This window comes from Halichoeres trimaculatus, unplaced genomic scaffold, assembly GCF_033239565.1.
Source record: "Halichoeres trimaculatus isolate MK-OKI-2021-1 unplaced genomic scaffold, fHalTri1.1 fHalTri1_scaffold_3, whole genome shotgun sequence".
NCBI lineage: Eukaryota > Metazoa > Chordata > Actinopteri > Labriformes > Labridae > Halichoeres > Halichoeres trimaculatus.
Genome location: NW_027437181.1, coordinates 42,056,627 through 42,080,752, shown reverse-complemented (window position 1 = coordinate 42,080,752; position 24,126 = coordinate 42,056,627). Strand labels below are relative to the sequence as shown.

The window sequence follows — 24,126 nt, the reverse complement described above, 5'->3', positions numbered from 1 at the left end:
CCGGGACAGATTTAATCTGTTCCTTTGTCTTTATCCGGAGTAAAAAATGAAGAGGCAGTTACACAGCTGGCTTATCCATTCAGAATACTTTTGATCCACCTGCACTCCTGGTTTGTCATCGCCAAGCAGAGCCTTTGGTGATATACTGTATACTCTCCCAGTGTCTCCACCTCATCCTCCTTACAATAATGTACTCCATCTTTTTAGATCACGTTAAAAATAAAGACTAAAACAGAGAAATATGGGAAATCACGGGTAAATCCTGAGTGACATACGTTTATTTTGTCTTTTTTTTCTTCGTCTTTTCTCTCCCTCTTTTCTTTGAATTAAATGAAATGAGAGAACCAGATATACTCAGTATCAGATGTTAAGGCTGTTTATTCTTTAATTGTAAGATGTGCATCAAACTTCCAGCTGCCGTCAGGTTAACTTTCCATTCTGACAAACGGCTTTAATCTGACATCAGATGTGACGGGAAAGTTAATATAGATACAAATGTATATGCTGGTTCAGACAGTTACATTAAATAGTGATTGCTGTGATTGTTTACTGCATTAAAATGTGCCTGACACTCTGGAAACCTGCCTCTGAGGCTTTGATGACATGTTCACACGTGTGCGCCTGTCACCAAATTACAGCTGCGTGGGGTGTGCTCAGCCTTGCGCTGAGGATAGACCAGGTTGGAGCTGGCGAGCTTTCAGCGCACTTTTTTGGCACGAAATTCTCACTGCGCCAACATGAATCTGCTGACACCTCCCCCTGGTGCGCCGTCAACTCCCCCTGGCGCGCTGTCACACCCATCTCAGTGCAGACGGTCAACCAAATTGTCAAACTGGCAGCGCACGGCGGTGCGCCGCACGAAATTAGCACTGCGCAGGCTGCGCCAGGCTTGCGCCCCCTGCGCTGCGCCACGAAATTAGAACCCTCAGTGTCTAGCTCAATCCACTGGAGACAGGAAGTGTGTCTCACTTTGCTAAGTTAAAAGAAAATATACAATTTCAACATCTGTCTTCCACAGAACAGGTTCGGTACTTTTCATGGTTACTCACTCGATCCTGCTCCAGAGTGACCAAATGGACTGCAGGTGTGTTAGTGAATGACTCTAAACCAGCAGCACACAAACAGTATAAAAAAAAGCCTGTCTGTTGATTTGATCCTTCCTCAGTTTGACCACACAAAGATCTGATAGCATGCAAACCAACACAGTGGTTTGTTTCTGGTATCTACGCTCATGTTGATTGTTCCTCCCTCTTTCCCCACGATCTGCGGACATTTATAGTCAATAAAATCCTGACCACCTTTCAGTAACCTCTGCCTCTGTTGAAAAACAGCACACCTTTGGAAGAGTCACTTTGTATCTACAGTGGGGAGCAAGTGCTCATGGGAAGCAGAGTCTTTATTTCTAGCTCCATCATTACCTTTTGCAAAAAGTCCTCACAGTTCCTTCAGAGTCAAGGCTTTTGGCATATTTTTTTTTCAGAGTATGTGATGTAGACTGGCCTGTTGCACACAGAAATTTTCTTGTATCAGCACAAAATCTGGGAATATTAGAATCAGAAATATTTCATTGATCCATGGGGGAAAATTGTTTGTGAGTTTTTGGCATGCTGCAGGTTTTGGTCTTTTCACGTACGTACAACCTACTATACACTTACCACTAACTACAAACAAACAACCAAAAAAACAGTAGGCACTACCAGAAGGTAGTTTGGAAAACAGCCATAGCCCTGACAGGCCTCCAGAGGTCAGCCAATGAGAGGGAGGAGGTTTGGGGTGTTAGTGGAGTGAGGGTCTGAAAGAGACAGCAGCTCAAACAAAGTGTATCAGATAGAAGCTGGAATCAGGGTTTTTAAAACACCAGGGAGAGAAAAGTAGAGGTTTTTGAGCTGTTTATCATGTAAAGCTGCTACAGGGACAGTTCATGGACTAAAGGTAGCGAGTAAGGTAGTGGAGGGTGTTTACATTCCTGCCAGCTGGCTCCAACTCCCAACAGGTAGGTTGAGAGCAGGTGTGGAAGGCCACACACCTGCTGCTGATGGAGGGGTCAGGGGCCAGTTGTTCAAAGAATTTAATCTGGATTAAAATGATCTGGATTTAGAAATACCATCTTCTGCTGTTCAGGATCAGGTAATCTGGTATCACAGGTTCATCTCTGATGGTTGTTTCTTTGACGTTACTATAGAGTGACAAATAACAGATAACTGGACATATTATTTCTGTTTGCTTTTGAAATCTGTTTGGGGGATTGTTTCATGCAGACAGGATCATTTTAGTGTCTACTTTACTGAAAGGTAGCCTCTACTTTATCTACTTTATCACTTTACTTGTTAAACAGGTCAAGTGCAAAATATAAACTTAAGCATAAAGACTAAATTCTACAAATGTTTTGTTTGACCAATTTTAAAGTTTTACTACATTTTCTCCGTAAAACCCACCTTGAATGCTACCCCTGTTGGGATCAGGATAATCCTGTTTTTGGATCAAAGTGATCCAAATCCTAATGAAAAGTTTTGAACACAAACTGAAGGTTTGATCCAGACTGAAACCACGATTGGAAAATCTTTCTTTCTCTTTTATTATTTCGAACAACCCATTTTCAGAGACAAAACACCTGCTCACCATCCAACTTCCAAAGAAAATAAATGTTTTTTGCAAGGTTTCGTGCTACAGACCTTCATCAGGCAAACAGTTTGATTAAAGGAAAGAACGTGTTAAATAGGAGGTGGTGTCCTCACACCTGCAGCCACCTCCTCATCACGACATCAAAATTCAGTCGATCAAAACAGCCAAGATAAAAAGTGCAGGTAAGTTACCTGGCTGAGAGAGTAAATGTGAGAAAAATAAACCCAGAAATACACTTTTCAAACCACAAATTGATTTATTATAATATTAAGGGGATATTTATTTATTTTCTCATTGAGTTTCCTTTCTTGTGGTATATATATTTAAGAGACCACAAACAACATACACAGTCAGGAATAGAGATCCTGTGAAACTAATTATCTCTCAATTTAGGACGTGCATCTGTCTGACTGCCCCTTCCCCCAACAATGACTGTTAGACTTTCACTGGATGCCTTGACCCCATCGAATATCTTGAATTCTGCATCAGGGCGAGGCCTCGGGAGACTGTGATAGTCTGGTACGGGGGCGTCCTCGGTCTTGAAGCTCTGTCTGTCTCAGTTTGTCAGCTTCATAACTGGACTCCTCTGGTGCCAGCCCGTATCCCTTACTCTGCTTCCTGCCCCCTGGACAACTGGCTGTCACCCGGGCTATTCTGCTGCACACACATGCCCTCACACTCCCAGATCCCAGATACATGCCTACCTGTCCCCAGGGCAACCAAACATATCATGTAAACACGTCCTGCTTTAAAATGCTTGAGATGATGCTCAGGAGTTTCATGCACTTCTTAATGTGACTGTGATTCCACTGGAAGTGAATCCATTATCAGGGACTTCACAGGTCTTTCTGGGAGGACTCTTGGATCCAGCTGATCTCTCAGCATCATTAATAATCTGGTAAACAGTGTAAGGTTAAACACTGGAGCTCCCTGCAGCTCTGTCAGGCTCAATTTGGCTCAGCGTCAGAGAAAAGGATTCAAGCTGTTCTCAAGCCGAGCCTGACAATGGAGGAGAGAGAGGAAGAAGACCCTCTACTCTTTCACTCCAAACATGCAAGATGTGGACAGCATGGTGCCTGAGCTCCTGTTTGTGTTTTTGCTGATGTGTGACCAGAGCGCCTCCACACCTCACAAGCCTTCCTAATATGAGACGTGGCATCTACATCCAATCATTTTTACCACATCAGCTATGGATTTGTGGCGCAGCCCAGGAATCCTTTTAATCCCTCTGATTTTTTCTCTGCTCTTAATCCCTTTTTAATTCAACTCTCCGGGTGACTTACAAGGAGTCAGGCCTGAAATATAGGCAGAGGATTCTGTCAGGTTACACTTTTTCTCAATACAAGACCTGTTCCAGTGTGTCTGGAGGAGCACAGTAGAGGACTGTCAGAGTTTAGCTAGGACGTTTTATCTGGCTTCGGGCTAAAGATGGATGCTTTTGGTTTGGAGCCATGAAGTCCAAGGTGCTGCTCAGCTGAGGAAGAACAGATATTCAGCTGGAGCCCCGGCCTCCAGTGTTTTTCAGCAGTGTCATTGGTATTGGGGTTATCGTCACTCTTTAGAAGCCCATCAGTGCTAACCCCATGTTCTGACCTATAGCTTCAACCTGAATGTTTAGTCTGATGGTCCAGCTCATCAGTCCATCAGCTGACTGGCCAGGACAGGCCTGAGGTCAAAGGTCAAGATGAGGGAAATGATGAGGGAAGAAAGAAAACACATGAGGACGTATGAGAGACTCCTTTTGTTGTCAGACATGTTCAATGAGAGGATCAGAGGTGTAGAAAGGAAAGGAGTACAGAGATGAAAAACAAGACCAACAGCTGCAGCACCTCGACCTGATGTTGAGTTTGCTAAATTACCTTAATAGCCCTAATATAAGACAGTATGGGTTTTTTTTTGTTGAAAATGATGTGAAAAGTGGGGTTACCTTATAATCAGGGTACGACCATTGACACATAGACATGCTCATAGTTGTCTAAGATCTCTGAACAACTGCAACAGCAGGGGGCGCCAGCTTTTTATAAAGCCAGTGACCGCACTGCTGGTGTGGTCATCTCATGAGCACCAGCGAAGAAACACCACCTAACATCTGTTTGATAATCAATGTTTGATGTTTTTGGTTGCTGTTACCGTAGTACTTAGAAACCACTCATGTCAATCACTCCATTCACACAGCACCTTCTGCAGTCCGTCTGCGCCGTGATCACAGCCCGCTGTGTGCGGCTGTTTCACTGCAAGTCAATTTCTGCAGAGCAGATCGTACCAAACAGCAAATCAGACACGAAAACGTATTTTTAAAAAAAGCTCCTCGTTCAGCCTCCTGATCGTAAATCTCAACCTTGTTTATCAAAGCCACGTCCCTGGCCCATGGTCAGAACTCATCAGAGGGTCACAGCCAGAGAAAATGGGACTTTTTGGACGAGGGAAAGTTCATCTTGGAGGTGAAAAACGTCATATTGCAATACAACACAACACATCCTTTCTATAAGGACGCCAACAGAAAGCAGAAGGAATGGACTGAAGCTGCTGAAGTTTTGGGAGGGCCAGGTGAGTTCAACATACTTACTTTTTACCATGCATGTCTGTTGTAATGTGTGGGATTCCTGCAGGAACATGTGGCTCTCCTGTGATCTTGTGTGCTGTGCTGCAGAGAAGCACCCAGTATGAATTGGCAGGTACCACAAAACCATGGCGCTGCACAGCATGGTGCTCACGCTTTGTGTGAATAAGGGGTCAGCTCCATTCATCCACCTTTGGTGATTGTTTGACACTAACTGCAACTAACAGTTACTAAATATAAGTTCAAATTTAAAGAATAATAATAATGTGAAAACATGAGTGAGTGCAACTTCCAACTCAAAAGCAAAACTCAAAAAGTTTGGTTCATTAGCTTAACACAAAACTTTGCTGAAGCTTTTACCTTACAATTTTGAGTGCTCCCAACTTTATTATCATTTTTATTATTATTATTTTTAATCACAGTGTACCGAGTATTACCATCTTCTTTATTTCTTGTAGTGCAAATGTTCCACTTTTAAAGAGACTGTTTTGGCTGATACCAGGATATCATGAAAGCCATCGCTAACCCTAATCAAAAATAAAAAACTCAACAGAAACTCAGGAAATAAATGAAGCCATCAAACCAAAGTAGGAGAAACCCACGTTGTGACGACTGCTGTTTCTCCTGTGCCGCTGACCACAGGCAGCCAGTGTAACTGACCCCAGCCACCACAGAATCCTCAGTGCCCACAATCTGCTGACAAATCACACACTTTCCTCTCTCAGGGTGCCCCTTTCCTCCCAGCTTACGACTCACCCGCAAGTCTCCCACCCCCCAAACTTACTATAAAAACTAATTTGGCCTCTTGGGAAATCAAGCCAACTTTAGCTTTACTGTGGCTCCAACTCCAAATTTCACATTGTGTTTTCAGTGCATCAGATTCCACTTCTCCCCCTTTTGTTACACTCTCACTGCAGACAAATGTGCTGCTGTCAAAAGAGTGATTTCACCGTATTAACACTGTGCTCTCTGGACATTCATACCAATGAGAGCATGAGCTCCACTCACATATTCAACAGTCCAGCTTTTAGCGGCGGCACAGAGAAATCCGCCCTTTCCCCAGACTCCATCTGTCAAGCTGGGAAGGAGCAAACGTCACACAGTCAAGCCCCCTCACTGGGAGTCAACACTTCCTCACCATCAGGGATGATTCAAGAATCAATTCACCTGAAAAGAGATGATAAAGATGATTTGGTTCAGTGTAATGTGATGTAATGAACCCGGCGCACATTGCATTAGCTTTGAACAAAAGCAGGAAGGGATCAATGACTCCTCCATTATCATAACTGATGTACATCCATAACCTGGATCATTACACTGATGATGGTGAGGAGCAGAGAGTGGGTCGGTGCTTACACCACAAAAAGAACAGCAGGTGGGATCGATCTCACACTCAAGAACAAGCTGTCAAATTATGACCAGACACTTCTTCACCACACGTTTTACACTTTTAGAATATACGGTGGATGTGCTTGTTGTTTTTATACTTTTAGCTTTAGAAAAGAGAAAAAAAACACCTCTAATACCTGACACTGCTGTCAGTTATCTTCATCAGACGAGTTTTACGGATATATCAAAGACTCAAGACCTCCAGTGTCTGATTTTCTTTTTCTTCTTTCTTTCTTTATCTGTGGCGACTGAAACCTGAGGTCATTGAGGGGTGATTTTTTTGTTTGGAATCACAAGTTGTGTTTGGTGTAAAGGTCAGACTAGACTCTACATACTGATCTTCCACAAACAAAGTGCAGAAATATTCTGGTAAACTGGTCGCCCTTAAAAAAAAATACATTCTACCCAATTTCCTTTTCAGATCCCATCCCACTTGTCTTTTGGCACAACGAGTGTATCCTGGACAGGTCTGCAGCTAATAACAGGGCTAACATTTGGAGACAGACAATCCTTCAGGAACATACTCAAACTGAGCCAGGTATCTGGGAAACTGCATATACACATGAAACTGCAGTTTTACATCATTAAAAAAGTGTTTTTGGAAAACTCCAGCCAAAGTGAAGATTTTGGAAAATGCTGGTTTCATGGTTTTGTGTAGATGCCAGGTTCTCTAACATCACAGCTGACCAACAGGGGTTCACTCTCACACTCTGATTGGCTGGCGCGGGTTTCACATCTGAAAAACACTGCCGGCTATGGGTTTGGCATGCTTCAAGCCACACTTATTGAGGTTTTCCTACTGCGCGTGCATGAAAGTATCTATAAAAACGAACAAACGAATGACTGGGGGAAATTCGTTATTGAAAATGCCCCGCTACTCGTGAACAAGGTGTGTAGTGTGGCTGTGGAAGGAGACGAGAGTACCTGGAGAGAACCCACCCATGCAAAGGGAGAAGATGCAAACGTCCAACCAGGGAACCATACCAGAAATCTTCTTACCACTGCACCATGGTAGAGCCCCTGCATCAGAAAAAGCAATGAAACTTCATTAAACACAGTGTTTAAGTTATTTTACTGAGTTAAACTCAAGGACAAATAGTTGATCGAGACAGATATGCTCTCACTCACACATCTATCAAGGATTGAGTTACCGTAACAATAGCAATCAGGATAATTGATAGCATGACGCAAGTTATCAACACAGTAACTCAAACCAGGATTGTCTCATCAAGACCCGTGAACGCACAGGTATAACAGGAGGGCTCAGAGGCAGCTGACCAATCACAGTCATGAGCGACTAAGAAAGCTCTGTACTTTACCGCCGAAGAGCAGCGGCTGATGATGCAGCAATACGAGGAGGAGAGAAGCAATAACTTGGTAAGAGGGAACACGGTAGCAGCGGCCAACCACAGGCAAAATGCATGGCAACGCATAGCGGACTGTGTAAATGCCTGAGTTACTCATCAGTGGCTCAGTATGATAGTGATCACACTTCTACATCTCACAAAATAAATAAGATATGCTACTGTGCAAATGAGTTGTGTGTGTTCTAATTACCCCTCCCTGAGTGAGCTACCACCTTATCGTGGTGGAGGGGTTTGCGTGTCCCAATGACCCTAGGAGCTAAGTTGTCGGGGGCTTTATGCCCCTGGTAGGGTCCCATGGCAAACAGGTCCTAGGGGAGGGGCCAGACAAAGAGTAGCTCACAAAGACCCCTAATGATGACAAACAGAAATGGTTCAACGTTTCCCTTGCCCGGACGTGGGTCACCGGGGCCCCCTCCTGGAGCCAGGCCTGGGGGTGGGGCTCGATGGCGAGCGCCTGGTGGCCGGGCCTGGTCCCATGGGGCACAGCCCGAAGAGGCAACGTGGGACCCCCTTCCTGTGGACTCACCACCTGCAGGAGGGGCCATAGGAGTCGGGTGCAATGTGAGTTGGGCGGCAGCCGAAGGCAGGGACCTTGGCGGTCTGATCCTCGGCTGCAGAAGCTAGCTCTAGGGACGTGGAATGTCACCTCTCTGGCGGGGAAGGAGCCTGAGCTGGTGCGCGAGGTTGAGAAGTTCCGGCTAGACATAGTCGGTCTCACCTCGACACATAGCAAGGGCTCTGGAACCAGCCTTCTCGAGAGGGGTTGGACTCTCTTCCACTCTGGAGTTGCCGATGGTGAGAGGCGGCGGGCAGGGGTGGCGATACTCGTTGCCCCCTGGCTCGGTGCCTGTACATTGCAGTTAACCCCAGTGGACGAGAGGGTAGCCTCCCTCCACCTCCCTGGTGAGGCGTTCAGGGCACGTCCCACCGGGAGGAGACCCCGGGGCAGACCCAGGACACGCTGGAGAGACTACATCTCTCGGCTGGCCTGGGAACGTCTTGGGATCCCCCCGGAAGAGCTGGACGAAGTGGCTAGGGAGAAGGAAGTCTGGGCTTCCCTGCTTAGGCTGCTGCCCCCTCGACCCGACCCCGGATAAGCGGAAGAAGATGGATGGATGGATGGATGGATGGATGGTGTTCTAATTATCATGTCAGTCTCCCAGATGTAATCCTTCTGGAGTCAGAAGAACATGGGAGTAGGCAAAAAACAAATACAAGAACATCATCACGTCTGATAAGTCTGTTTCAAGCAGTGGTGATTGCTCCAAGACAGTGTTACCCAACCGTGGTCCTGGAGGATTCAAATGATCAGCTCGTCATCAAGCTCTGCTCGAGCCTGGAAACGAGCCATTCATTTGAATCAGGTATGCTGGAGTGGGGTAACATCTAAAACAGCGGTCTCAAACTCGTGCCATGGAGGGCCAAGAGGCTGCAGGTTTTCTTTCCAACCAGAAACTCCACCAGCTGATTTCACTAATTACCTCACCTTCAAGCAGAGAGCAGGGACTAATCAGTGAATTCAGCTGGTGGAGTTTCTGGTTGGAAAGAAAACCTGCAGCCTCTTGGCCCTCCATGGCATGAGTTTGAGACCCCTGACCCCATGCAGGGCAGGGGGTCCTCCAGGACCAGGGTTGGGTAACACTGCTCTAAGACTACAAGGGAAGCTCAGCTTCCCCTAAAATGTTCCCAAAAAAGTGTTGATATACACTGCTTTGTGTACATTTCATTGACTAAATATGAGCTAGAATTCCTTCATCTTTTGTTCAGAATCAGCATCCTATCACAGGTAACCTCCTTCTCATTCATCCTATGAATGAGAAGGAGGCTATGAATTCCTCCTTAAGTTGCGCGAGGGCAGCAGCCACTTGATGCACAACGCGGGATGCCGTAAACTTGCTCAGCCACTCCGCATCCCCAACAGAGTACATGTAGCTGCCTGTGGCAAAGAATCGCAGGGTGATGCACAATGTCTGTGGGACAGTCAGTGCACCGCTCCTGGGGGTTGCACGGGCAATGTACGGCTCTAATATTTCACAGAGGTAGAGTAGTCCAGGCCGTCAGAACCTATACCTTTCATACAGAGAATCGTCGCTTCGATCGAGTGGATCTCATAGATCTTTATACACCCTTTCTCTTCTTACAACTTGTGCGCCTCTGTCCACCAGGTGTGGGAGAAAAGGGCAGGCCATTGTTTCTGAGAAGCCGATTGGCCAGTGGGAGGAGCTTTTTATAGGATCAGATTCAACCTCCAACTTATCCTGCTCCAGAGCAGGATAGCCGTTTGGAGTAGGTCACCATGGTGATCTACTCTGATAACGAAGGAACCGGCTTTGTGCTATCGGTAATCAAGAGTTAACCCTGAAGTTATCTCGCTAAGACACTAATCCTGCTTCATGATATAGGCCTCTGCTCTCTGTTCATTTGCTTCTAAACAAACACACTTGGCAAGAGTCACATCCTCTTGACAGCAGGTGCAAGTGCTCATGGGAAACGGAGTCTTCCTCCTGGAAAAACACTTACTGTTTTGAAGAGTCCTCACAACCTCTCCAAGAAAAAATGTTTTGAAGAAGCAAATCTTTTAACTGTATACAGTATCGTAACAGCATGATGGTGTAACTGTAAAATGTATAAATATGTTTAAAACAAATATTACAGATCATCAACTTATGTTTGAAACCTTTTTACCCCACAGAATAACTGATACACCTGCCAGCCTCAGTAGGAACAGTTTTATTCTTTGTCTCTTTGTGTGAAGGATGGTGGCCATCTCTGTTTCACTACTTGTACTTAGATAAGCCGAGGTTTTAAGACTTTTTTTTAACAACCACTAGAGATTCACCAGACACTGCCTGCATGTTCTTTTCACCCCCATCACCCCACAGGACAGCAGGGGGACAGGTGTGTCCCTGGGACCATAAACCACTCTGGTCTGGTTGAAAAGCTGCTCATTAATTTACGATGATGTTATGATGCAGAAGTGACTAGAAATGTAGATCTCCTATCCACTCACATCTTCCCAAAGGCTCCTTTCTTTGTTTCTGTGTACAAACTTTTCTTTACCCCCACAGTCTTCTTGAATTCACCACAGTCTTTTTAAAAGCTGCAACAATTTATTTTATTTTGTGTGTGTGATTCTTGTCAACAGCTTTATTGCATTTTTCAAAGACTTTTTTTTTTCATTTTCTTTTCAAATATTGGTTCACTCTTTGTTACCAAGTTTATTTTACTGGGATTAATTTTCTTCTTACTCCATCCATTTCTTTTCTGTATTTGTTGAGTGTAAACATGATGCAGGGATTAAGGTGTACTCACCCAAAGTTCAGTCAGCAGAATCATCAGTGTGTTTGTTTTGGGCTGTGTCCTATTAAAGTGTGCTGAATGTGTGTGACTTTATATATTGCTTTATTAGAATATAACACAAATGTATGCCTTTTAATCAGCTCCAGATACAGTGTGTTCACATATACAGCCATTTTTGAGCACATGGATCAGCTGTCCTCTGCTGCCCTCTAGAGTTCATCAGTAAAAGTGTAAGCTGTGCTGGTAGCATAGAAAGTTAGTGAACATCACACATTACTGTGTTGGACTTTTATGTTGACAGACTTCAGAAGGTTTGATAAGCAGCTGTATGCTGTTTGTCACAGCCCACAGTTTAAACTGAAACTTTGCCTTATACTTAAGACTAGTTCAAAGTCGGGCCCACAGGTCTGTTTTTATACAGGCACAGGTTATCAACTATGTGTCCATTACATTTTCTGTTAAGGTCACAAACCAAAGTCCAATTCAGACTGTGCATAGAGCTGCTTGTATCAAGCTAAAGCTCTGTTCATTCTGCACAAACTCACCGACTCTTACTACTGACGTTGTCAACCCTAAAGAGCCAAGCACAAATTTTTCATTGGTGAAAGATCTGAAATCAGATGAAACAGATCAGTTGTTCATTGCATATAATAACTAGGGTGTAAAACTTTTAAGAAGTTTTTTTTTTTTTTTTTTAAGGTGTTGTTTTCTTCCACTACTGTGAGGTACTGCAACACCTCCTCCAATTATGTCTTTCAGCAAGAGGTAGATCAGCAATACCTCCTCCACAGTTGCCATGTTTGTTTTTAAGTTTGTTGCTGTCAGAAACTTTTAGCTTGTGCAGGAACTATAGCCAAAATATTGAAACCTCCTTATATACAAACACCTATCAAAGTTATATGTAATTATTTATCTCCAAAAATATAGTAAACAAACCTAATAATCATCGAAGGAGTCATTTACATTTAATAAGGTTTACATTCATTCTTCTTTATTCTGACCTGAAAGGTTTTTCATCTTTCTGAAAAGTTTTAAACTTTGGCAAATTTCCAAACTCCCTGTTTGGATTTCACTTGTTGATTGGAGACATTTTGTGGGTCTTGGCGTGTTAGTTAAGCCTAAAAAGATGCTCAGGCATGTCAGTGAAAGTAGCCGGGGATCTTCAGTTTTAAGTCGCTAGGCCGTGCTATTCTGCCACAAAAAATCACAAAAGCTTAAAAGTTGGAGCAGCAGCAGAGATTTTTTTTCCTGCACATTTATACTCTGCCTTGGTATTGTCAATGAGATTGAAATGGGAGCAGATTTTACTCCTTTTCTGCAGTCTTCTCTTAACCACACTTTTACAGGGTCTTTGTATGGAGTTCTCATTCAGGAGCCACTTTTTCTCCCATTACATCTTCTCTGTGCTGTTTGTGTTTTAAGGTGGCGAATAACCCTGTCAACCCTCCTCCACAGAGCAAAGAGGAACAATGGCACCACCTAGTGGTAGCACTGCCATAGCACATGAATCGGTATCAGCATTGTTGTGCCATCATCCTACTACTGATATTATTATTATTATTATTATTATTATTATTATTATTATTATTATTATTAAAAACATGAGCAAACTGTGTGACAGATGCTCCATTTCACCTGCTAATCACACACACACACACTCTCACATACACACACGTTTTATTCCCATTCAAAACCAAGATGATTTTGCTCCTCTTTATGATAAATATCAAAAGTATTCTGTAGACCTGTACCTCCCAGACCCTTCGTCTCAATCTTTGGTGTCCCTGAGGATTTAACTCATTTACGGTCAAAGGAATATCGTTGCTTTTTTTTGCCTCTTTTGGCTCACTGATGAGTTCTTCTACAATGGAAGGATCATCCATTGCCCTCTACAAATCTCTGGCTAAAGTACCCTCATGTCTTTCCTCTGTTAAAAGGAAATTAACTAGTACTAGAGTTTGTCCATTAAATTTTAATAAGATTTTGGGTCCTGTGCTGTCATTTGTACATTGTAATTCCTTCCTTGGGTCCTTCTGTTTTCTTAATTTGAAGATATTTTAATTTAGTACACACTGGTTTGGACACTAGCGGTTGATATTGTATGATGTGTTATTGTCTGTAAAAATATTGAACTGGGGAACAGGCATTTTCTGATTGTTGTATGCAGCAAAAAAAAACGCCATTAAAATATATTAAAAAAAGGAAACATAACAACAATGTAATGTTCTGACATGAGCCATACACACATTGTCAGACCATAAGGTTAAGAAACTTCAGGGAGTTTGTGTGTGTGTGTGTGTGTGTGTGTGTGTGTGTGTGTGTGTGTGTGTGTGTGTGTGTGTGTGTGTGTGTGTGTGTGTGTGTGTGTGTGTGCGTGTGTGTGTGTGTGTGTGTGTGTGTGTGCGTGCGTGTGTTTTTAAGGCTTGTTAAGTCCAGAAAGAATTCAAAGATTGTTTTAAAAGGTGTGATTTACTCTGCACTATAATGAGGGAGTTACAGGGAGAAAATATCCACATTAATGCTAATAAAAGGTATCTAAGAATTAGTACAAAAGCAGATGAGCTTTTCACAGGGCAGTCTCCATTTGGGCCACTTCTTTCTAAGGCAGCATCAAAATAAATTCAGTGTTAATGAACAAATATTTCAGTCTTCTAGTCCTCACTGGGTATGGAATCTAAACTGGAGAAAAAATCATTAAAAAACTTGCAAAGGTCTGAGCTTAGGGATAAAAACATAATGGCATTGCTTAATTTTGTTAGCAGCGCAAAACAGAGTTGAAGTCATATTAACTGTTCATCATACTAACTGTTCACATCACTCAACTATACGTCTGTAAATCTGATCCTGTTTTTGTTATCTTGATAGGAACTATCTGCTAAGTATTTTTCTTTTGTCTGAAAACACAAAATGGCATTATTCTTACAGACCTTCATTATGTTGCTGTCCCAGCTCTGTGTGAGTCTATTAAAACATCACTCAGTGCAGAATGCTTTCTCAGCTGGTTCAACTTGTTTGGTAGCTCAACAGAGACTTCAGAGAAAAGCTTTCTGCAGGTTAGCAAAAATAAAAAACTATGTCAGTATCAGTTGTGTTAAAATATCATTTTTGAATTTTCTGTTTTCTCTTTGAACGTTCTGTTTTTGTTTGCCAGTGTACACCAGCCTGCACATGTCATAAATACATCAGTTACAGGGCGTAGGAAATTAAGTGTAGATGTTATCAGTGAGGTATAATCTTGATGCTGTCAAATCAGTTTTTTCTCTTGCTGGTTATAAATTCTGCATCTCCCTCCTCCTGCTCCACCTCTCCCTAAAACACACCAGGAATCAGCCGGTACGGCACAGCATCTGTGTACCGTTTCCAGTCCTTCCCGTATTTACAGCTACATCGGTGCTCATCACGCACGCATCGGTGGACCAGCAGGATGGTCATGTAAACGATGTAGAAGTAAGGAAGAATGTGTCCAAAGCCACAGGCAGCACAGTACGCGAGGGAGCCCATTAGGTCCCCGGTGTAGTTGAAGTGTCGCGCCACGCCCCAGAAACCAGAGGTCATCAGTTTGCTGTGGTGAATGCCGCCGTCAGCAGAGCGGTATGAGCACTCAATGTAGGCCGGTTTCTGGCCCCAGATGGAGCAGGTGCCTTCAGTGCGTCTGAACAGATCCTTCTGGTGGTTGGTGGAGCGGAAGATGTAGTAACCAACGATGCCAAGCAGCAGGACAGCCAGGGCGTGTGTGTCTGAGAGCTGGACCGGGTGGTACACCAGGTACAGACCCTACCGGAATGAAATGTGCAAAAACTCTTACTGCTTTGTTTTGTTTTCTAATCAGGTTGTATAAAAACTAGCACTGAGGATGAAGAAATTAGAATTTTTGCAGTCACTGAAATACAAAACTGAGCAGAGTAATTCACCCCACAGGAAAGATAACCCTTCTGTGTGGCATGTACCAGGTCAGCCATTTAGGCACCTTTAAGGAAAACCTTCATTTCCATTTCTTTTTTTTCTACTATACTTCTTCAACTTTCCTTCTTTTACCTGCAGTGTGTAGAGGTACGGAAGCCAGACGCAGTCTCCCCAGCCCAGATACCATCCAAAGTGTTCGTGGCAGATGTCAATGGTCTTTAGGTACCACGCCTCATTCCAGAAGAAATCCAACACATAGATAGCCTTAAAGAAAACACAGAGGACATAATGCTGCATAATTACTCCCACTCAACACGCTGAATTTCAGTTGAACTCAGGATGAGAGAGCTAAGATCAGTTAGCACCAACCATGTTAAGACAGAAACGCCATGCCTAAGATCAATGACATAATGATATCAAGTTATTTTGAATAAAATAGTGCAGTACAGACCTGCTCTATAGGAAAGATGACCTTGGTGCAAAAAAAATGACAGAAACATGACTAGGATTGAAAGGGGGGCGGGGCTGTCACACTTCCCCTGATACGGTGATGTGGGAAACACTGCACCACCTCACCTGCAGCAGGTTGACCAGCATCATGGAGTTGGTGACGTGTCTGTACAGTTCCTGCTGCTTGGCCATATAGGAAAGGTTGATGAGAGTCCAGGCGACAATGCCAGGTCTACCATTGAAAAAGAGCTTGAAGTCAAACCACTGGCCGATGCGAGGGTTGAACTCGATGCCCATCATGTAGTTGTAGAAGACGTTTCCGGTGAACTTGCTGCAGAATAACAGAAAGTGGGCGTGAACAACTGATCAAAGCGTAACAAAACACAGCAAGTATCTTGTTAATCTCTTTGGTTATAGGATACTTCTGAAGGTGCAGCAAACAAAACCCCCACACTCTTAACACGACAGTGTTAAGACCGTTGTGTAATGTGCTTCAGTCCTCACCAGTCCTCAGCGTTTGTTGGGAAGTAGTGGGCTTTAATAAAGGCAAAGGTGGCCACAGCGTAGCCCAGTATGTTAGTACACCACATCAGGGGGATCCAGTTATCGAAGATGATAGTGGGAGAAAACCAGTGAAAGTACTGAGCATTGGCAAACCACAGAGCATGAGTGATGAGCCAGCACTGCAGCCCATTGATCTCATACTTATTAATCAAACCTACAGCAGTGAAAGAGGACACAACAGGGGAGCCGATTAGAGACATTGCGTGATATACAGTATGTTTGTTTGTATGAATGAGGTGTTTTGCAGTATCTTTATTACTGTGCTGGTTAGCATCATACCTGCAGGAGTTCGTGCTCCATCCTGGACTCCACCAACATAACCAGGAATGAATTTATGAGTGAAATCAGGAACACACATGTACAGGAACACCTGAGGGACAAAACACAAACTGTCATTGCTGGCACTCTCAAAAGCTCAGACTTGAAGCACGCGATGATGAAGACCCTAAGTCAAAGTGATTTTTTTCTGTTCAATCACTTCCCTTGAGTTTTAGAGCCCATCAAACACGGTGCAAAGGGGCTGAGAGCTGTTAACTTTAAAAACACCTTTTTTTATCTCAAGCACAACTATTAACAACGGTATATCGTGCGCGGTTAATTTGTTTAACTGTAAGGACGCGGTCACACAGGCCGTTCGAACTGTGCTGTGCTCAAACCCGCTAGGACCCATTAGGTCATTTTGGTCTGAAGCAGAACTTTCACATCTGCACCGTGCTGAAGCCCACATCTCCAACGCGTGCCAAAGCAGAGAAGTGAATCGTGCTGAAGCACAGCACACTTGCGGTCACACTGGCCAAACAATCTTGACTTTACGGTTAAAGCATGCTTAAGCACAGTATGGGTTGCCAGTATGACCGCGTCGTAAGGTGTGGAAACTGACCAGCTGCGAATAATAATGACTCTAAAAGGTCCAAGAATTTTAGATAAGGTCCAAAGTCACCAACGCCTGCATAGGCATGGCATGCATCTTTGCATGTCCGAGATTGCTGGCTAAGATGTTACACCTGAGTCATTATCAGTTCACAAAGCAGAAAATAAATGGTGATTTCACTCTCTTGCAAGAAGTGAGAGAAAAGTTGTTAGCTAGACCTACACTCAATGCAAGACACACAATCATCCATCGCAGGCTCATTGAACACCTGATCAGTCAAGCAATGGTCGCCATTAGTTCAAAACTGAACTGTAGTTCTGGGGGGACAGCAGCCGCCAACGGGACACAGCTTCCTGTGCAATGGCATAGACATACACCTACACAGTTGCCAGAACATTAGACTCTCAGTGAGTACCACATGGCTGAGGTCTGGATTGCGCCAGCTTCTAGTCCATGGCATGTTGCAGCTTGGGCTAGTTGTAAAGCAAGAGGGTCTTATGTATCTTCAATCAAAAGTAGTTCATTGACATGATGGGCTCTAATTTCGTGGCGCAGCGCAGGGGGCGCAAGCCTGGCGTAATTGCTCCCTTATTTTGTACTCCTATTAATGACAAAGGAACAGATTAAATCTGTCCCAGGAGCTGGCCCACACGGTGACACACTTCATGTCCTCCGATGCGCCCCGCTGTCCATTCTCCTGCTGCAGGGACAGCGGCTCTGACCGTCTCCGCTACTGGGTCTTTCCTGCACACTTTCCGCGAGTCGGGGATCACTCAGACCAATCAGACGCTGCGCCTCAGCCGCAGCGCATTTAAAAGGTGAGGAGAAACCCACTCACGGCTTTTCTCCTCCCTCTCTGCCATTTGCATAGAGATAGGTGTGGACGCGCTCCTCTTCGCTCCTCTTCGCTCCTCTTCGCTCCTCTGCGCTCCTCTGCGCCTTGACTGCGCCTCTCTTGGCACTGCAGGAAACTACCAAAGTGCGCCGGTCAAACTCTGACCGCATGGCGAAGGCCGGCGCAGGGCAGGTGCTACAACAAGAGCACGATGATGATTTAGCACCAGCATTCTCTCATTGGAAAGCAACACCTAAAAAATCTCTGTGCAGGAACAATGCTGGATAAAGTGTCTTTAAATGAAACAGGTTTGAGGTCTTTCTGAGCCTCCTTGTTGACGGGCAAGTATTGAGCTGCTACAATCTTAAGCCTGTTGCTCAGTGCTCAGATGACAGATGAATCAATTATTCAGTGTGGTTGAAGCACAATGCTGGAAAGTCAAGACAACAGATGTTGGCTACAGAGAGCTCACCAATGACCCACACACAGGTAAAACATTGGTGCTCTGTAAGCAGGGGTCTACGGGGCCACAGAGCTCTTCTGTTTGACTGTAACACTTCTCACTCTTACCTGGAAGGCCACCCAGACACTGTAGATCTTTGCAGCAGTCCAGGTGAGGGAGGGCGACTTGTTCCAGATGGAAATCAGGGTGGCCTCACCTCCGTATAGATCCAACACAGGCTGGGTGATGGAGCACTGGTACTGATCACACGCCATCACAAAGTAGAAGACGATGAAAGGAGCAAAGCACAGCAGGCCAGTCACACAGATGAGAGAAAACCAGTCCACCTCCCTGGAAGAGTCAGAAAAACAGACAGGTGCAGAATGAGCATGGCTTAATACAAAAACACATAAAAAGCTACAATTTGTTTTTGAAAATAAAAAGGAAGAAAAAAAATGTGCATGTGAGTGTGAAATAAAACAGAAGAACACCATTTTATTTGCTGTTAATTAGAATTTTCTACAGCAACAACAATTATATACATTTTTAAAATATTATTTAAATAACATCAACTTGCAATTTAGTGTGATAAACTTAAAATATTAAGTTAAATAATTATGCAAAGTATTTGACTTTGCAAAAGAGTATAAGTTTTAGGTAAATTCTGAAATAAAGGTTCCCTGAAACTTGGGGAGAGTTATATTTTTCTTTGTTTTCTTTTAAGCTGAAGATCATGTAAAGGTAATAGCAGTGCTAATTCTGACAGCGAAATCTGATTAAGTCTTAGTCTTCTGAACAAAACATATTTTCGTCATCTGAAACCTTTTAGTCTTTGTCTAGTTTTAGTCGACTAAATACAGTAAGGCCTAGTTTCACAGACAAGACTTATATTAAGCCAGGAGTAGGCCTAAGTCAGACTAGTAATGCTGGGTCATTTAAGTAGCTTACATGAGTGTAGCTTGCATTTGTTTTAGTTAGTCCCAGACTAGGATGTCCTGGAGTAAGCTATGTGATATCACCTGCATCAATTCTCATTAGCCTGAGTGGGAGCACAGCCCATCAGCCTAACGGTGATTACAAAAACCTGGAGTGGAATTGGGGGGAGCTTTGCTGAAAGGAATTTTGACACCAAACATGAGTGAAGCCAGAAGAATGTGTTCAAAGAACTTTACTGAGTTTGAAAAAAAACTCTACTTGAACAAATTGTGGGAAATCATGCAGTATTAGTGCTCTATTATAAGTAGAGGCCATACTGCTGACACTGAACACAAGAAGAGGAGTGATTGGGGTCAAAGTGATCAGAATTTGGAGGGAACTGGGTACAGGCCTTCCTCTATGAGACATGGAGGAAAGTCTAGGCTCAAGCAAAGTGATTATCTCCTATATGTTTTCTTTGTACATACGAAAGCAGTCTAGGAAAGTCATTTCATCAAACTGATTCAATGGATTACTCTGAACCACAAGTGTTGGTCTGGCTAGCCTCTGCAGTGGATATTGGTTTTCCTTTAGATTTTACAAATACTCCATGCTCCCAAACCATCTGTGTGCTCCCCTTCACAAACTAAGGGAGCTAGGGTACTAAGCTGATGTTAAACCTGCCTCTTTGCAGGATTAATATAAACGTCAGTTTAGTGCTGGAGTTGCTCTAAGTAGCTTCCAGGTTTTCAGGACCAGCACCAGCGACTTGTTTTGCCTGGGGCTGTGGTCCTACACTGGACAGTAATGTATGCAGGTTCACCTCGAACTCCCAAACCACCAGTATGACTGTTTCACCCCTCCCTAATACCACATCTGAATATTGGCTCTGGAAAACCCATCATTACATTAAAAAACCCTCAAAAAACTGTCTATTTTATGTCTGTTCAATCTAACATTTTACAATGCCGATACTTGATTCAAATTCACTTCAACTTTTTCAACAATGCCAAATTCCTTTTTCAACACCAAATCTTAATGTCAGTGTTCTGGCTCCATAGTTTTTCTCTGGGTCAGTCAAATTACTCCGTCTTGTACTTTCTTTTCTTTATCTTTTGTGTGGTACAGGTGAAAACAAAAAGACCCTCAGCTTACCATGCTCTGCCCCACTGCGCCGACTGGTCCTCAGGTACAGATGGTTTACTGTTGACACCTTGCTGGGTCCGTCTCCTGGTGGCCTCCATGGCCACTGCACCGCTCATTCCTGCCAATCAACATTTATCAAGATGTGATCCTGTGATCAGATCAGATCAGACATGCTGTCACATGTTGTACTGTGTTTTATGATACAGTGGTCTATATCAGCACCAAAACAAAGAGCTGCTCTCAAACTGAAATGATTAACTTAAATATAAATGTTTCTTCACAAAGAAAAATATGAACTTAATTTCAGATAAAAGGTTTGCTTAGATAAGAAAAAACTCTGGTAAAGATGTGCTTTATGTTGGATGCAATTTGTGGAATTCAGTCCCAGTTTTTCCAAATACTGACACAATTTTGACAGTTCTGGTTTTGTCTTCTTTTGGGCGCCCTTCAGTATTTTCAACAGCATTCCTGGTATGAGGGAGATGCTTACTTTTAGGGGGTATAATGGAATAAATAACCTACAGGATAGAAAATTCAGTTTATGAAGCTAAACTTATATTTGATTCAAACATGATATTTTTTATACATTTTGTAATCTTGCATACCCCCTGGAGTGCCCTCACATATCCCCACGGGTACGTGCATTAGCAGTGTGAAAAAATATTGATACAGCAATATATTGCAATATTTGGACCTGTGATAAAATATCAATACTTCAACTCTTGGGGCTCTAATTTCGTGGCGCAGCGCAGGGGGCGCAAGCCTGGCGCAGCCTGCGCAGTGCTAATTTCGTGCGACGCACCGCTGTGCACTGCCAATTTGACAATTTGGTAGACCGTCTGCGCCGAGATGGGTGTGACGGCGCGCCAGGGGGAGTTGACGGCGCACCAGGGGGAGGTGTCAGCAGATTCATGTTGGCGCAGTGAGAATTTTGTGCCAAAAAAGTGCGCTGAAAGCTCGCCAGCTCCAACCTGGTCTATCCTCGGTGCAAGGCTGAGCGCACCCCACGCAGCTGTAATTTGGTGACAGGCGCACATGTGCGCACATGTCATCAAAGCCTCAGAGGCAGGTTTCCAGAGTGTCAGGCACATTTTGATGCAGTAAACAATCACAGTAATCACTATTTAATGTAACTGTCTGAACCAGCATATACATTTGTATCTATATTAACTTTCCCGTCACATCTGATGTCAGATTAAAGCCGTTTGTCATAATGGAAAGTTAACCTGACGGCAGCTGGAAGTTTGATGCACATCTTACAATTAAACAATAAACAGCCTCAACATCTGATACTGAGTATATCTGGTTCTCTCATTTCATTTAATTCAAAGAAAAGAGGGAGAGAAAAGACGAAGAAAAAACGGACAAAATAAATGTATGTTACTCAGGATTTACCCGTGATTTCCCATATTTCTCTGTTTTAGTCTTTATTTTTAACCTGATCTAAAAAGATGGAGTACATTGTTGTAAGGAGGATGAGGTGGAGACACTGGGAGAGTATATCACCAAAGTTTCTGCTATTTGGCGATGACAAACCAGGAGTGCAGGTGGATCAAAAGTATTCTGAATGGATAAGCCAGCTGTGTAACTGTCTCTTAATTTTTTACTCCGGATAAAGACAAAGGAACAGATTAAATCTGTCCCGGGAGCTGGCCCACACGGTGACGCGCGTCGTGTCCTCCGATGTGCCCCGCTGTCCATTGACCTGCTGCAGGGACAGCGGCTCTGACCGTCTCCGCTGCCAGCACTCTCCGCGGTGCGGAGGATCAGTCAGACCAATCAGAGGCTGCGCCTCGGCCGCAGGGCATTTAAAGGCGAGGAGAGGCGCTCATTTGATTGGTGAAAAGAGCGCTCGGCTGTGTTAAACCCACTCGCAGCTTTTCTCCTCCCTCTCTGCCATTTGCACGGAGGGAGGCGTGGACGCGCAGCTCTGCGCTCATGTGCGCCTGTACTGCGCCTCTCTTGGCACTGAAGGAAACTTGCAAAGTGCGCCGGTCACGCCCTGTGCGCACTGCGAAGGCTGGCGCAGGGCAGGTGCGCCTGCGCCTGCGCCTGCGCCTGGTCTACGAAATTAGAGCCCAATATATCAATATCAGATTTTAGGTCAGCTGGAAGTACAATACATCTTCCGCACCTCCGCTGTGGTAGATGGCGCCAGAGAGCCAACCCACTGTATGTTGCCCATAAACTGTATAATAAATATAATCTCAAAGTATAAAATACTTTATTTCTAAACTCGATGATGTGGGTTTTAATGCCGTAAACATATTTTTGTTTCTCTGTTCTTGGGTCAGTTAGTTTAAAATCATTTTAAGTTTAATTTTTACAATGTGGTAGACTAATAAAATAATAATCATAGTCATGTTTTGTGCAATATCAGATATTTTATGAGTAACATTGGTCCCACCAAGTGACATTTACCAGTTTCACCGAATATATATATATTTTTGCAACATCAGTTTAATGTCACAGTAGTTTAAGTGACAAACTTGATGCATTTTATGTCTTTAACTTGTGTGAATGAAACACTGCATCTGACCTTATTTTAACCACAACAAAATAGAAAAGCTGTTTTCAATCAAATAGTTTACTGGGTAGAATATCGCAATATATCACACTATTGTGATATCTTGATATTATTGTATCCTGACCCAAGTATCGTGATGCAGATCCTATCGTGAGGGTCTTGCTAACACTCACCCCTAACGTCTAACACTCCATTAGAGAACCACTGGTCTAAGTATAGCCTAAAATACACACAGTAACACTCAACAAGCCAAATGTAACACATCTTGCTGTGTCAACTGACTTTCCAACCTTGTGCTATCTTCTTTTCTGTGCATGAAAACAGACGTGTCATGGGTCATGGTTTAGATCCACAAGCCAACCCTGATAAGGAGGTACCTGTGGGAACTTAAGTCTCATGTCCTTGGAGATTTGAGATAACAGAGAGTGGAGGCCAGATTGATAAAGCTGCCAAGTACAAGAGGGACACTGGGTTTCATCTTCTTTCAACTTCATGACTTAGTCTCTTTATAACTGTGTTTTCTGTGCAGCTGCTATTGTGAGCCCTTCTTTATCTCCCGCTTACACTAACACACAAACACACACACACAAACACACACACAAACACACACACACACACACACACACACACACACACACATACACACACACACACACACACACACACACACACACACACACACACACACACACACACACACACACACACACACACTCTTTCTCTCCGTGCTATGGTATCATACGATGCCTCAACCAACAATAGAAATGATTAGGGGTGTGTGTGTGTGTTTCCTTTAGCAGCAGCGGGTCCCATACCAGATGAACTCTGGCTGGAGGGAGGAGACACAGTTGCATAACCTTCGCAAACCAGAGTGATTTGGAGAAATGCTCCGTAACCAGGTTTATAACATATTTCGCCTCCTGGAGTTTTGTGCGACGCTGCAGTATCGTTTCCTGCTTTGAACAACTGTGATAAACCGCTATTTACTGAACGGAAGTCCACTTCTGGAATAGCACACACATATTTTGCACAATATGCATCTTTCATGAGTAAATTTTTACCGTGAAATGTTCCCGTTACTGATGCTCAGTGGCTGTGTTTCACTCACCCAGGGATAACACACCGTGAAGCTGCGGTTTCTTCTTGTCTTTCCTCCACCAGGTGCTGGTTCTCATGTAACAACTGGATTACACTCGTCGTAGTACCAGAGACCCCGCCCGTAACGCGATTGCGTA

General features: G+C 43.8%; 1 protein-coding gene across 2 annotated transcripts; it reads right to left on the bottom strand.

The window, feature by feature from the left end:
- Nucleotides 1-11,174: 11,174 nt before the first annotated feature.
- dhcr7 (7-dehydrocholesterol reductase) lies at nucleotides 11,175-24,106 on the bottom strand. 2 transcript variants are annotated; one of them, XM_074667192.1, is made up of 8 exons: nucleotides 23,953-24,058; nucleotides 20,374-20,482; nucleotides 18,432-18,654; nucleotides 16,435-16,525; nucleotides 16,096-16,309; nucleotides 15,718-15,922; nucleotides 15,274-15,405; nucleotides 11,175-15,012 (listed from the first exon to the last, which is right to left on the bottom strand). In XM_074667192.1, the coding sequence occupies exons 2-8, from the start codon at nucleotides 20,478-20,480 to the stop codon at nucleotides 14,548-14,550; spliced, it is 1,437 nt and encodes a 478-aa protein (XP_074523293.1). In that variant the 5' UTR covers nucleotides 20,481-20,482; nucleotides 23,953-24,058; the 3' UTR covers nucleotides 11,175-14,547. The 2 variants fall into 2 exon arrangements, with proteins under 2 accessions (XP_074523293.1, XP_074523291.1); XM_074667190.1 differs by having other exon boundaries at nucleotides 11,176-15,012; nucleotides 24,000-24,106.
- Between the last annotated feature and the right edge of the window lie 20 nt (nucleotides 24,107-24,126).

What these genes read in the sequence shown, in the direction of transcription:
- dhcr7 (XM_074667190.1), bottom strand. Translation starts at nt 24,066, where the DNA reads ATGAGAACCAGCACCTGGTGGAGGAAAGACAAGAAGAAACCGCAGCTT. An exon ending in TGGAGCACGAACTCCTGCAG is followed by an intron (nt 16,310 to 16,434) that starts GTATGATGCTAA and finishes TCACTGCTGTAG; the next exon opens with GTTTGATTAATAAGTATGAG. An exon ending in TGCTGGTCAACCTGCTGCAG is followed by an intron (nt 15,406 to 15,717) that starts GTGAGGTGGTGC and finishes GTTTTCTTTAAG; the next exon opens with GCTATCTATGTGTTGGATTT.